At 44.7% G+C, this 14,514-nt stretch overlaps 2 protein-coding genes across 3 annotated transcripts; both read right to left on the reverse strand.

Annotated features, from left to right (window-relative positions):
• Window positions 1-305: 305 nt before the first annotated feature.
• LOC120652168 (2-hydroxy-6-oxononadienedioate/2-hydroxy-6-oxononatrienedioate hydrolase-like) lies at window positions 306-2,258 on the reverse strand. Its single transcript, XM_039929911.1, has 5 exons — window positions 1,477-2,258; window positions 1,304-1,396; window positions 1,141-1,208; window positions 908-1,048; window positions 306-507 (listed from the first exon to the last, which is right to left on the reverse strand). The coding sequence occupies exons 1-5, from the start codon at window positions 2,185-2,187 to the stop codon at window positions 477-479; spliced, it is 1,044 nt and encodes a 347-aa protein (XP_039785845.1). The 5' UTR covers window positions 2,188-2,258; the 3' UTR covers window positions 306-476.
• Window positions 2,259-4,050: 1,792 nt separating this feature from the next.
• On the reverse strand, window positions 4,051-12,750 carry LOC120652171 (calmodulin-binding transcription activator 1-like). Of its 2 annotated transcripts, none has more exons than XM_039929914.1 (13): window positions 12,491-12,750; window positions 11,826-11,945; window positions 11,112-11,227; window positions 9,665-9,753; window positions 9,512-9,554; window positions 8,661-8,835; window positions 8,428-8,544; window positions 8,006-8,337; window positions 7,338-7,676; window positions 6,290-6,978; window positions 5,550-6,114; window positions 4,503-4,826; window positions 4,051-4,411 (listed from the first exon to the last, which is right to left on the reverse strand). In XM_039929914.1, the coding sequence occupies exons 1-13, from the start codon at window positions 12,531-12,533 to the stop codon at window positions 4,298-4,300; spliced, it is 3,066 nt and encodes a 1,021-aa protein (XP_039785848.1). In that variant the 5' UTR covers window positions 12,534-12,750; the 3' UTR covers window positions 4,051-4,297. The 2 variants fall into 2 exon arrangements, with proteins under 2 accessions (XP_039785848.1, XP_039785847.1); XM_039929913.1 differs by having other exon boundaries at window positions 8,428-8,547.
• Between the last annotated feature and the right edge of the window lie 1,764 nt (window positions 12,751-14,514).

Here is a 14,514-nt window from a genome sequence, read left to right on the forward strand (position 1 = left end):
TTTTGAAACAAATGTGGATTTATTTATTAATATTAGATAGACTAATATTTAATTGATAAATGAAAATAATGTTCATGGGACAATAATAAAAGAAAATAAAGGGAGGGGATTTAACATATGTATGTTGCATAGAGTAATATTTAATTGATAAATAAAAAATTTGGCTGTTGGGCTTCTTCTTTATTTATACTTTTGATGAACCGCAACATATTGAAAAACATGACTGAGAGAAATAGAAATTATGACACTTAGTGGGTTGCATCTATATAGAATATATAGATTAAAGCAGGAGGACACCAGCCAATTCTTTAACAGGTCAAAAACGTGCTTCATTAATAGAGAAGGTCCTCAGACATGTTACAAGAGATGTTCGTAGCACATGTAGTGTAGTTACAAAAAGGTCGTGTTAGGATTACAGCTGTTCAAGAGCCAAGGGAACGGCAAAATTTTGTGAGCCGAGGACGAGATGTCCTAGTTCAGAACTGAGACTTCCCGCCATCAGATGTCCTAGTTCAATAGAAGGGGTACATGTTAGTGAATCAAAAGGCACTTCAGATTATAAAACTCGAGGGGGGGTGGCCGGGTGGGGGGTAAGACGAAGCGACAGCCTTGACTATTAATCCGACCGAGAAACTCCCGAACCCTAGCCCACCAGCGATGGGGATTTTTTACCCCGCGGTATCAGAAATTCACATCCTCCAGGACTCAAACCCGCGCCGCGGGGGTGCCACCAGCCTCAGCCGACCAGTCGGTCGTAGAGGCCTTAGGCCAGATTATAAAGTCTATTGGCCACCAAAAAGCATATGGATGAACAGCAACTCAATTAAAATTGCTGAAATTAAACTGCTGAATTTCACTAACAAATAACGATCACGCTACAGGTGAGGAGATCGATCACTTTATGTACCTGCCTCCCATTGAAACACTTGAATCGGCCGGTTCCTGGAAATAGTCGACGATGATCTTGCACACCTCTTTGGACTTCTCTATATTGGCCGCGTGCCCAGCGTTCTTTACCACTACTAATCTAGAATTATCCCCGAGATGCCTGCAGAATGTTTTGGATTAGAATTTAGCAATAGATAATTTGTTTGACGCATCGGCCTGCCATTTAAAATCAGAGGAAAGCACCAAACTGACCTCTCCAACCTATGCGCCAGCTCCATCGGAAAAACCCGATCCTGCTCCCCCCAGATGATCAACGTTGGCTGCAGGCATAGTTGATCCAAGAACGCCATCAGGGCATCAATCACTGAAGGTTTTTTCAGAGTTTCTTGCAATTCGAGGAAGAAACTAGAACTACCTGTCTTATCTTCGGAAGATCTGATAGTTTCCTCTCGTTGATGAGAGAATACAGAAGCTCCGTCTTCTCCTGAATATGATCTGAGCCCATCACCTGAAATCATGCAAGATGCAACTGAGCAGAAGGAGAACGAAATTGACGGTGAAATCGACAAGAGAGGGATCAGAGCGGACGTTGATGTAGTCCTTGAGGAAGTAGGAAGGCATGACGGGCGGCGGCCGGACGAAGGTGAGCTTGACGAGCCGCCGCACCTCCGCCGGTCTCCGGGGCACGAGCAGCTCGGCCGCCTCCCCGACGTCGGCGACGGGGAACAGACCCTCGGCGAGGTCTTGCTCCTCCAGGCACACCCCCGAGGACACCAGCACCACCCGCTCCACGGCCTCCGGGTACATGGCCGCCATCCGGTACCCGACGAAGCCGCCGTAGCTGACGCCGACCACCGCGAACCGCCGGACGCCCATGCCGTCCATGGCGGCCTTGATGGTCCTGGCCTGGAAGGTCTCGGAGCGCTCCGGGAGCGTGGACGAGGAGGCGCCGAAGAAGAGGAGGTCCGGGACGATGGGGTCGAGGCCGGCGGCGAGGAGGCTGCGGAGGTAGGGGGCCCACTGCCAGGTGGCGGAGGCGCCGAAGCCGTGGAGGAGGAGCACGGGGCGCCGCGCCGAGCGCGGGGGCGCCCAGAGGTGGACGACGGTGCTGGTGCCGGCCGGGGAGGGGAGGCGGACGGAGAAGGGGCGCAGGCCCGCGGAGAAGAAGCGGTGCCGGAGGAAGCGGTCGCGCGCGGCCGCGAAGCTGAAGAGGGCGCACGGTCGCCGCCGCCGCGGATGCTCCATGGGAGGAGGAGGTGGCAGCCCCGGCGCCGGCGCCTCAGCTGGGATCGCAGCCATGATTGGCGATCGCCGGCGCGAGGGGATGCTCCGGCGATCGCCGATCGGCTGCAGTGGCCTGTGGCTGTGGGCTGGGCTGGGCAGGGCAGGCGAGGATCGATGGCGGGGAGGCCCGGGTTTAAATGGCGTTGCTATTTTTGCCGGGCCGTGGGCTCCATCCGTTGTTGAGCGCGACACGTTGACCCCCATTCCCAAGTTGGGAGATTTTGCTCTAAAAAAAACTTGAGAGGTCAAATAGGAACCTGAAAAGAGGCAGAGGCGGTTGATGGTGTTGGTAATTTTAGATTGAGGTGTAGGTTGCGTCTAAAAACACTAAACCTACCTAGCTAGTCGAAGTTTAGATTGTGAGTGAATAGCTAAGAGCTCGTCATTTAGTTTTCACGATGTGATTGAAACAGCTTGGAACTCGTCAGTTAGTCTTCTTGTGACATTTATAATTACTGATTCTATTAGAGATTTAGAGTTAGGACCTGTTTGTAGATGCACGTTAGATCTGAAGTTTCTATTATATAAAATAAAATAGTATAATGTTTAGTCCTAGATAGGATCGGATGGCTCACCTAAATATCCTTCGTGCACTTCTAACTCCAACTCCAACAATTCTTAGGGTTGTATCAAACATGGTCTTACCGTGCCAATCAGTGTTTTTTTTTCAAAAGAAAGGCCAATCAGTGGCATATTTGTGCATTTTGCTTCCAGTGAAATTGCTACAATCGTTAAATATTGTGTAAATTCATTAATACTTGTACCTTAAAGATAAAAAAAAGAAATATGTGAGTTTATGTTTTACATTCTTGGAAGCCGAATCTCAAACCTATTAGCGAGATTATCTTTTAAAAGCATGCTTTATACCCGGGAACGTCGCCTATCACTGTATGTACAACGCCGTTAAATTCCAGAATATTCGCTTCCATGGGGAGTCGAACACAGAACCTCAGATGCTACCGAGACACTTATAACCACTAGACTACAGGCACTTTTGCTTCTCCCATACTTTTAGTGGCTTTTTATGATTTGAACAATTCCTAATATTTGTAGCATTTTTTTACTTGAGATTCGTCCACGTAAACAAGTTTGACAAAAAAAAAAGGTTGGAAAAAATTTTATTCGATCTAGATTCCTGCTGGTATGGATTTGACGTGTCATAAACGGGGCCCTGCTCGTAAGGAGAGATGCTTGCTCCCTTGTGTTGTGCCACATTCGTTTTTGCTAGTAGCCCAAGAGGGCTTTACGATGATTCCGGTCAGCTGATTCAGCGCTCCTCTGGTTCCTCCTTTCGGTGGCCGCTAGTGAAACACTGGTCCAGCCGTCCAGGAAGGAGAAGACTGGAAGTTCCACGTGTCGGTGGTAACTAGCTTGTTCTAAACTTATAGTTACTCTATCATCTACGTCCCCATGATGATTCATGGCCTTTGAACTACTACTTAAATACCAAATGGTTTAAGAAATTAATAAACAATTCAAGTCAGTCCATGAAAGGACAGTGACCAGGGTATCTTTTTTTAGCTCCGAGCATACTGATCGACAACAAGTGATCCGACATGTGAACACAGGATGCGCGTGCATCATTGAGGCATGTTAGATGCTGCAAATTTGCACCAGGATGCTCCATTCATGTCTAAATTAACGTACAACTTAAACCGCAGGAGTTTACAATAGAGGATGTGCTTAACTAAGAAAAACCTTATATTTATCAAGTCATATGCAGTTTGCACCACATGCTTAATGTAGTGTGTGCTAACAAGGAAATTGAGCCTATCAAGCACCAGTTTGCATCGAAGAATTTAACTTTAAGCATCCACACATAAGCACCTCGCATTGTCAATAACCTCGTAGCACTGCCCATTCAGACACTCGCATCGATGGATAAATATTAACTAAGATGAGAAACGATAATTTGTTGGGAAAATGTATCAAAAACAGGAGGGCGATTATTCTACCGGTAATCAGTGCACTGAAACTGAGTTACATAATATTAGCAGAATGCGAGTCAAACAGTCAGAGGTGAAAAGCTAGCTGAAGAATTTACAGAACTAGACTGACACTGACATAGGACCATAGGGTAACAAGGCAACCGCCTCCCTGCCTAACTGATCTAACAAGTTCAGTTTCACCAAATGGCAGGCATAGCCGCATCGTCCATGCAGATCAAGTCCTCCAGTCCAGACATGAAATCGTTCACATCACCGCCAGATGCATCGTTTAGCATCTCATCCTGCATCATCTGTTCAAAATAGCCGACATCAAAGCATGATCAAACCAAAAAATCACAGCCTTTGGCAAGCTTCCAAAGTGTGGCAGTAATCATATCATACCCTGGACTGTTTCATTTCAGCAACACAGGTTGTAAGCCTATGGTACTGTTCTCTTGCTTCTGGGTACTGCGACATCGAGTGCACTCGGGCAAGCGCTCTCTGTAGCCTGGCTTCAGCCTGCCTTCTGCCGTCGTGCAAGAAATCATATTCATCCTCGGCCTTTGCAGGTTGGATTTGTGATGAACCTTCAAGTTGTTTCTGAGGTCGAAATCCGCGTAACCCAGGCCTCTTTCTCCTCCATCTCAGTATAACTTTCTCAACGATACCTACTGACCAGACTACCTTCCGGTAGCTTTTCCTAACTTGATGTCCTCGCACATGTGCCTGATGACAAACAAAGACTACGTTAAATCTTATGTTCGAAAGGGACCGTCCTCATTTAGATAGTTTGTAAAACGCCATTCAATGATTCATGGTATGCCATTCAGTCAGGATAAACTAAAGATTTAGCAGCTCAAATAAAAAAGTGCTGACAGCTTACAGAACTGATTAGTTTTGCATTGAATATAGCAAATAAATCCTAAAATGGAGCCAATATGCAGATTTATTAGACATGGATTTTGATGTGCACTACCATGTCCCTGAAGGTTGAGCTGGTACATGATTTAAGACCAAAATTCTAGTATCGAGACTACAGGGGTCGTGTGTGTGCGCGTGTGCGTGTGCGTGTGCGATGTTGGGGAGTGGGGAGGGGGGGTGCGCAAACACAAGAAGACACCAAATTCCTATGTTTTTAGACATGCTACAAATTGTCTAATAACATGTTCGCTGGCATACTAGTTTGATGAATGTTATTTGTAGCATGCATAAGGATCTTTGAGCAATACTGCTGTGGTATTTCAAATAAATGATCTATTCTAAAAAAAAAGAAGATATCAAGCTTTTGTTATAACTTATAAGCTAACTCATGCAAGTCATTGCAGAATGTTTAAGTATCAATATTGTAGGTCAACTAAGTGGAATTACTAGCAACGCTATGTAGCCAGGTACATTCAGTAGACATGCATATAATAACACAAAACATCGTTAATTGGTTGTTAGCATTACCTGTAACTTGACAATTCTCTGGCGAATGATCATAAACTCCTTTCTTCCCTTCCATCCACGAAATTTATTTTGAATACGAACAGCAGCAGAATGCAGATGTGTATCATGTCCTGGTTTAACAGAAACAAGCGAAAGTGTCTGTTCATCAGATAATCCACAATCATCATCTCCGTATTCCACAACTTTCTTTCTGTGGAAAGACTCCACCCTGAAGGCTTGAAATATCCGAGCTGCAGCTTGAGTGGATTTACGAACAGCACTTAAAGAACCTTCAAGTGATTCAGCATGAGAATCTTCTCCAGCAAGCTGGGTAGAATCAGTGCCAGTGAGATCTTCAACAGCTGGTAACCCACACACTTCTGCAGTGCTATCCTTTGATTCTCTAATAGTAAGTGCTGACAGATGGCTTGTCAAAGCAGATTCTGCGAGAAAACCAGCAATCCCCTTGTGTCCATTTACTGACGCTAAATCAGCTGGACTTCTTCCCGAAGGGAACTCAGAAGTCGGATCTGTCAATGCACCTGCTGCAGCTCCATTTGCTATGAGGACACCAATTGTCCGCTCTCTAAAAAGAATATAAATATAGATTTCAATAATAGAAAAGGGACCAAGTCTCTATTAAAATATAAAGTGCAAGACAGAGGGGTGAAAAAGAAATAAGGTAACTTCTTTTACAAAAATTTCCAGTGACCGTGGGCATCCCATGTAGGAACGGTTTTATGAAGAATGTGCGAGCATACCTTCCTAAAGATGCAGCCCAGTGAAGTGCAGTCCATCCATGTGCATCCCGAAAGTTCACATTTACACCAGCAACAATTATTGGTCTAATAGCCCAATCATAACCCAGTGCTGCTACAAGATGAATTACACCCTGACCTTCCTTGCACAGAACATTGGGACCCTTTCCATCGTCATTTATTTTACAGATAAGCCAATGATGCAACTTCTCTTTTACCAATTTCTTTAAACTTTGATCTCGAGCAGTGGAAACCACTTTGTTGGCAGAAGCCGATTCTTGATCTGACCATTTCACATCAAGCATCAAGGAATTAATAGCATTTATTAGCTCATATTTCTCATTCCCACTGCTCAAAACATGCACTTGATGGTCATCTGGCCCCAAAGTGAGTAGCTTCTCAAGACGAATATGAAGGTGCATTTCATTTACACCATTGGCTTGGGAATGAGAAGGCTCCATGTACTGAGTTTCTGGATCCCGATATTCAAATTCTCGAACTTCACTACAAGCCACCCTGTTTGAACAGGTCACATAAAATGGAACTCTTCCTAATTGATTTGCTGGTGCATAGCAGCGTAGGGTGCCATCTGTTAAAACCTCAGCTGGTACTTCAACATTCCCAAACATACATGACCACTTACGATTTTCCACGTGTTCTTTATTTACCAAGAATGTGCCAGTAACCGAAACCTGCATCGTTAGAATAATTAGCAACTGGAAAAGTGACATGAGTACTGCAAACTACTAAATAACTACTCCCTCCGTCCCAAAAAACTAGTCATTCTAGGATTCAAAACTAGTCCCAAAAAACAAGTCATCGTACCCTATTTAGAAAGTGCATGTGCATGCAAGAATCAATTAGTGCCAAATATGGATAATAAATAGGGGCAAACATGATCATTTTACCTTCTTGTTAATTTGTCCTAGAATTCGTAGAATGACTTGTATTTTGGGACGGAGGGAGTAAGTACAAATACCAATCTATGGAGGCCTAAACCATACATATTGTAAGAATGGAAGCAATTAAGAACATAAAACAGCTTACATACCTTTGTATTTGTACCAACATATATGCAACTTGGTGAGACATCGAGAATGCTGAATAGCTGATCTTGAGAAAGTGAAGGGCTCACTGCATAAGCATCTAGCTGTTCATTAGTCAGCACATTGGAACCATCAGGAACTTTAACTGTCTCAATGTTACTCCAGAAAGCATCAGAAGTGGATTTGATACCCAAATCAACCACTTCTTCGAGTTCTTTACTCATCCATCTTGAAAAGCTGTCGTGTTTCTTCAAACCAGTAGGCTCAATCGTCATTAGATCTAATGATAACTGCTTCAAGAGTGGATGTTTGATGCTACCTTCAGTATATCTACTTCCGTTTACCTGAAAATTTGTTATAAATTATTTTTTTCATAATCAGGTGTAACACCATCAAATTGACATACACATGCTCACATTCTTCTGATAAGGATCAGTACAAGCATTAGCTGTGAATTGGAAGTACATCTGAACTGCACTGCTTTTTACACAACAGGTATTCAAAAATAAGGATCAACCAAGTTGTAATTACATGTAACCAAATGGGTGCTTTGTTAAGTTGTCTTTATAAATCGATAGTGTCTATATACATCCCTTGGGTCAACTAACACACAAAGTAAAGTCCCATCCAACTCTGCAGGCTCTCAGAAAGTTAACAGACAGTAATAAAGTACCTCTGATGATGGTATGCCAGTAAAACTCAGTGCATCAGCTTCCTCCTTGCTGAGGTGGTTAGTGTACAGAGCCTCAGATGTAAATGTCTGCAAACGAGAGCTATCATCCAGATTATTAGCCTCTAAGCAGGCAAATGAAGAATGAAGTGTTGGCTCCGTGAACCCAGTTGAATAATCTGTGAAAGGCTCATTGAATGGAACTGAATCAAACAGAATTCTGGAAACACTGCTTAGCCCAGTGTTGGAATCGTCGAACATTCTAGCTATGTCATGGTGAGAAAGTGAATGATTATCTACGTTAGCTGTTGTTGGCAGCATTTCACCATGATATCCTGGAAGTGGTCCGGCAAAAAATAAAATGATTTAGAGCACAGTATTAGCATGGAAACCCAAGGTCTCAAATACAGAGAAGTGATTCTTGCCTTGTCTACTACCAACAGTCGAAGAAGAAGCATAAAACATGTTTTCTGTTATGAATCCATCCACAGGCTGCTGCATCTCAGCGAGAGGGTGGTATCTGGAGCTTGCTCGGAAATTATCTGCTGCACCGAATTTCGCTTTAGATACACTGAAAGAAGGTGCATAATTGAATCTGCATCAGTTAATCTATTCTTAGTGTAGATGATGCAGAAGGAAGATTGAGAAACTGTAATACCTGATTCAGTGTCTTCATAATCTGAAGTTTGTCTACTTATTGGGCTTTCAGCAGCCTCCATGGTTTGTGGGCCCATCTGGTTCTGACTAGTGATAGAATTTGAACATGAAGGACTATCGACATTGGATAACTGCATAAATTCTTCTTTCACACGACTGAAACTTTGTTTGCATCCCTGGAAAGTTAAACACAAACAAGAATGAACAAGAAGTCTTAATTTTTTTTTGTCAAGTAGAAATAGGTACACGGTACTCACTCAAAAGCAATGCCTTAGACTTATATTTGTATTCGTAAATTTATCTATTTATTACTATTATATTCTGTATAAAACAAAATCGCTAGGGACCATTAGCAAATAATGACTTTATACAAATCATAGACTATGTGCATGCACTTCAGAAAGGTGTATAATTATAATGCAGTGTGTATTGTACCCTAGCTAAATAGAATAGGGTGTATAGTGTCGTCTGTAGTGGCAGTGTGGTCACCGCAAAACATGGAAGAGGATCGCAAGTACAATATAGCATCAAGTATAAGTCAGAAGGGAAATTGTGATGAACACTACTCACAAAGGCCAAATGGTACATGCCGCAATTATGCAGACATTTGCTCATATAGTATTTGAGGTATTTGCTAATACAGCTGGTGAACATAGGATCTACACATCTCCTAATATAGTTGGTGAACATAGGTTTTTAGACACATTCCGTAACACAGTCAATAAATGCCAATGTGCGCTGGTGACAAAAAATCTCCACAAGCCATTTTTCCAGTGACACGACACCATGAGAAAACACATAAAAAATGAACAGATGCAAAAGAAGGTTACTGGGGCATGAAATTGAGTGTACCTTGACTTCAAGGTAGTGTACAAGAACAATATGTGTGAAATCCCTGAAAAATAAGAGAATTCATTTGATTACATGGTCACACTTTCCTCTGGGACGACCAGTGTACCATCCCAACGAGTGTGGAATCGAATTGACGCAACACTCAACACTTACTCTTCCAACAGCCAATATGTTCTTCTTTGAAAGTTTTCATTCTCCTCTCCATGGGCATAGTAGCAGTGGAGTACATCAATGCTGCCAGCCTAAAATAACAAGCTTCAGCTTTAGCGGACTGCGGACAAGTTAAAGAACAAAAGAAATAGGACAAAATCAAAATATATGGGCATTATGGTTCAGCCTAGCAGTACATTCCAGCACGCTGGAACTAAATAATGCAGAAGTAGGACTTGTGCTTGCAGTAAGCCAGTAAATGCAACAGAATTTGTGTTTTCCTTCACTTCATGGTTGTACAAAAACTGTGAGTAGCGAAACACATCTTCCGCGTAAGTATGAGTTGACAGGTCTCCGTATGTGAGATGATGGAGCTATGCCCCAGCCAACATTTGCAACTTCATGCATTAGCTTCTCTGCCAATGCCATGGTTCCGCTAGGCGCTAGGCGGATTCTAGGCGGTGACCCGCAGCCTAGAGCCTAGCCGGGATTAATCGAGCCTAGGCGTTTCTAGGCGGCTTGCTAGGCGGTACTATATACGTACATATACATTCTTATATACATCATATATACCTCTAAAAGAAAAAAACAGAGGACCACTAAGCCTTAGAGTCAAAAAATAAGCCCATCAAAGCAGCCCAACGGCCCAACAGCCCACCTCCCACCTTATCTCCTCCCCTATCCTCCTCTCCTTCCCCTTCCCGACGCCCCTGCCTCCTTCCCTTCCCGACGCCGCCGCCCTGCCTCCTCTGCGCCGCTGCTGCCGCCCTGCCTCTTCCTCCGCGCCTGCCCCTGCCTCCTCCTCCTCCTCCTCCGCCGCCGCCCGTACCTCCGCCGGCCCGTCCCCTGCTTCCTCCTCCACCGGCGCCCTCCGCCGGACACTTCTCTACCCCCATCGGCGCCGCCGACGAGCTGTGCCCGCCTAGGGGTCCGCCTACCCCCCTAGGCCAGGCGACGGGCCTCGCCTTGCGATTAATCGCGTGGAATCGCGCCTAGGCGAGCGCCTAGCGGAACAGGGGCCAATGCAGTGCCTATTGCTTGTATAAGTCTAAAATGAATATAGCTGTGCAAGCTTCTAGTTGTTAGCAGTACCACAAGTACATGGACACAGCAGTCTATGATCAGGGGCAGATTTAGGGGTGCTGGAGCCCCCCTTACTGTCCAAGAACTTCATTGGAGGCAAGGGGGAAGAAAGGGAAAAACAAGAAGAAAAGAAAGAGGAGTGGAGATGGAAGAAGAATAAGGCGTGAGCCCCCCCACCACCTCCAAATTTGACTCCTTAGGCAGTATGGACACAAGTATTATACAACCACAACGGCACATGCCCAGGTTTCTAACAATATCAAAATGGTATAAAATACATAATAACAAGTTCTCATGCCAAAATGATACAGAATATCCCATCATCCACAGTCACAACCATATATGGAGCTTCCAACCATTTGCTTACTTTTAATTTTTCATGAGCTTCTTTGACAGTCTTCCCATCCTTTTTCTTTCTCCAGTTGTGCCCATCCTTTCTGAAATACCTCAGTACTTTGCGATCAAATAGAAAGAGAGAGCCACCTATTGCAGTCACGTGAAAGTTAAGGAGAATAAGGAGAATCAGTGCCAACTGCCAATGAATTTCTTTTCAGACAAAGTTGAGGGTAACACATACAAACCACAAGAATAGCTTTGATCAAATCAAGCAATCAAGCTCTTAAGTTAATGTAACTGTCCTAACTAATGTTTTCTGTAAGGGAAAAAATATTAGTTTCCTCTACGCATCTAAAAGATGGGCATACTGAGCACTGTTAATGTTAATGAATGATCAGCAATGACTCGAAAGCAAATCACCCTGGGAGGTGTTGCCTAGTGGCAATCACATATACTATTCGCCATGAATTTAACCACCATGACCTTTTTTTTTCCAACAACACATCACGTTGTCCGTTTCAGAATGCAAAACCATTTCTGAGTGACAGAACAAAAATCCTACCACGGTTGTGCCCCTAGCTACTGAGCCAACCAGAACGGATAACAGCGCCAACATTTGATCATCATCAACGCCTCAACGGAACAACAACCATCTTTCATAACAGCGTTCAGAAGCTACAGTACCTCAAGTCTCAAGAGAACATGAAACAAAAGGAAATTTCGCAGAGCAAGGAAGGAGCCATACTCATGGGCCTGTTGGGCGGCTCGGCCGCGATGGAGAAGAGCTTGTAGTTGGACAGGATCTCGCAGATTTCGGTGGGCCGCAGCCAGCGCTTCTGAGCCTCCTGCAGCATCTGCGAGAAGTCTGCAGGTCCAGCACGAGGCTGAGTTAGTCACCAGTTAGTCAACGCCACCAACTGCTCCCACCACTCAGCACACGGGGCCTGCTTTGTTTGGTACCGAAAACCCTTTTGTCCGCTCTGAATTATTGCGCGGAAAAGTTAGGAAAACGCCGGGGACGGGGCAATCGCTTTCCTTCGGAAACCAGAAAAAAATGGCGACCAAGGAGATTTCGGTTTAGCTCGACTTCCACAGGGCGATTATAAAAAGCAAAATTGCGAAGCCGGAAATGAAACGGGGGGAACGAAAAAGGGGGAGTGGAAATTTCGCACGAACTCAGGGAACCGCATCGCACGGCCGTTTCCAGATGCAAGCATTTAAGACGACCAGTCCTCGATCGATCGACAGAACAACGTGCTGGGTTTTTTTCCAGAAAAAAAACGACGCATCCGAACGAAATCGCCTCAGAAACCCACCGAATTCTCCGCGCTCTCCCCCCCGCGGGAAGCGCCCAAAACCCCAAACCCGCAAGCAGAGGCGAGTAGGCGACGGGCCTCGAGCTGCTCGTACCTGGCGGCTGGCCGGGCAGCGCGAAGTTGCGGTTCTCGGCCATGGCTCCGCCGCCCCCGATCAGAGTCAGACAGACAAACCCCCCTCCTCCTCTTCCCGACCGCTCGCTCCCGTGGCGGCTCGTCGGGAGGCGGGGCTTAAAACGGGGGGTGCAGGCAGGAGGGATCGGGGCGGCCGGGGAAGGTTCGGGGAAGGGAGGAGGAACGGAGCGGGAGGGCGGGGGCGCCGTCGCGCTGGGAAAATTTATTGGCCGCGGGCACGGGGAGGGGGAGGAGATGGGAGGGGAGCCAGTGACCGGACCCAGTGGGTGTGAAAGGGAGGGCGGAAAAGTAAAGGGGGGCGTGGGCGGAAATGACGGGGCTGACCCTGGGACTGGGGGTGGGTGGTGGTGAGCGTGAGGGAGCCCCGGGGGCGGCGGTGGGTAGCGTCGTCGCTCGCTGCTGTGGGGTGGGACACTTGGATTGTTGCGCGGAGGGAATCCGCCGTTTTCGGATCGGCGCTTTTCCATGCCCGTGCTCTGGTTTCAGGCTTCCAGCTCGGCCTACCGCTTGGGCACATGTTTTCGGTGGAGGAAGGAAACCATGCGAATTTCGTGTGCGACGAACTATTTTATGTAAAGACTAACTAATAAAGAGTAATTAATAATAAAGTAATTCAAAAAAAAGACTAACTAATAAAGAGTGCTTGATCGTAGCGCTGGCCCGGAAGGAGAGAGTGAGCTGCAAAGTTTCGCGTGCTATGTACCGTTTGATCATAATAAAATATTAAAGTGATTAAAAAAGAATATTGACGTTTGTTATATGATGTCGATAAAACCTTCGCATCTAATTTGGTATTTAGTTTAGAAATATGAAGATATTGTATGGGTATATTTATATTTTTTTCGCGACCGTGTCTGAACATATTTTTCATGAGAGGGGTAGATCTACATTAAATTTAACAGTATTGTAAATCATTAATTATTATTCCTATACTAAAGAACTTATTTCATACCTTTAGTTAATCCTCTCAAGACATCTAATTATCTTCACAAATGAAGCATATGGCACAGATGGAGTTATTGGGGGTACGCGATGAGCTTTTCGTTCGTAATAAAATTGTGTCACTTGTGGTTGAGATGGGGTCCACCCGAGACCCTTTATTTTAGGTGTAAAATTATATTTCTTTTATTTTTCTAGCTCTAGAAAAATATAAAATTATTTTAAATTGATTTTCCACCGTGGCTAGCCACTGATTGCCAAAATCAATTTATTGTTGGCTCACAAAACCAAGTAGCTAGATATAAGGTAAGAAATTTTTTTCGGGTAGATATAAGGTTAGAATTAGCTCGATTGGACAAGCCAAATTTGCACTAGTAGCCTCAAAATTATCTAAAACCTCCTGTCACTCGTAGGAGCAACGGTCAACTCTTAGGCCGGTCTCAATAGGGGTTTTATGAGCACAGTTACCTAGATTGAGAACTATGTAACTGTGCCAGATGAGTTTTATGGTAATGAAACTCTTCTCACATCCTATAAAACTCTATCCTTCCCTCTTTGTCATGTCAGCAAAATTGATAATATTTAACGTTATGAAATTTTTTATAAAACTCCCATTGAGACTTGTCTTATATCATCTCTCTCGCTAGCCGAGCACCCTACAGTAGGAGCCATTGGTCCTACATGTCCACGGTAGGCGCCATAAATAAAGGTATTCATATACATGTATATATATTGAAAAAAAAAAGAAAAAAACATCTAGCCCACCTTCCTTCTTGAAATGGGCCAAACAGTCCAAAAATCGGCCCACGGACCGGCCTAGATCTCTCACCCACTTTGAACTGACTAAGGATGCTCTCATTATTAGTGATGTTCTTGAATGCGATGAGTGTCCCATTTTTAAATCTGATCTAGCTTCTTTGCAGTCTAAGTTTACCACTGTTGTTTGTGAGCTAGAGGAGCTTAGATCTAGGCATGTTCTGCTTAGTACATGTAAGCTTTGTCCCACGCTTAGGTCGGAGCTAGATGAGAAGAATGCCTTGATTA

This window comes from Panicum virgatum, chromosome 9K, assembly GCF_016808335.1.
Source record: "Panicum virgatum strain AP13 chromosome 9K, P.virgatum_v5, whole genome shotgun sequence".
Classification (NCBI taxonomy): Eukaryota; Viridiplantae; Streptophyta; class Magnoliopsida; order Poales; family Poaceae; genus Panicum; species Panicum virgatum.

Coding starts and splice junctions, on each gene's coding strand:
- LOC120652168 (XM_039929911.1), bottom strand. CDS start 2,187: ATGGCTGCGATCCCAGCTGAGGCGCCGGCGCCGGGGCTGCCACCTCCT. Junction 1,397..1,476: donor TCCTCAAGGACTACATCAAC/GTCCGCTCTGAT, acceptor GCATGATTTCAG/GTGATGGGCTCAGATCATAT. Junction 1,049..1,140: donor CTGGCGCATAGGTTGGAGAG/GTCAGTTTGGTG, acceptor AACATTCTGCAG/GCATCTCGGGGATAATTCTA.
- LOC120652171 (XM_039929913.1), bottom strand. CDS start 12,533: ATGGCCGAGAACCGCAACTTCGCGCTGCCCGGCCAGCCGCCAG. Junction 8,548..8,660: donor TTATGAAGACACTGAATCAG/GTATTACAGTTT, acceptor AATTCGGTGCAG/CAGATAATTTCCGAGCAAGC. Junction 7,677..8,005: donor CTGGCATACCATCATCAGAG/GTACTTTATTAC, acceptor ACAAATTTTCAG/GTAAACGGAAGTAGATATAC.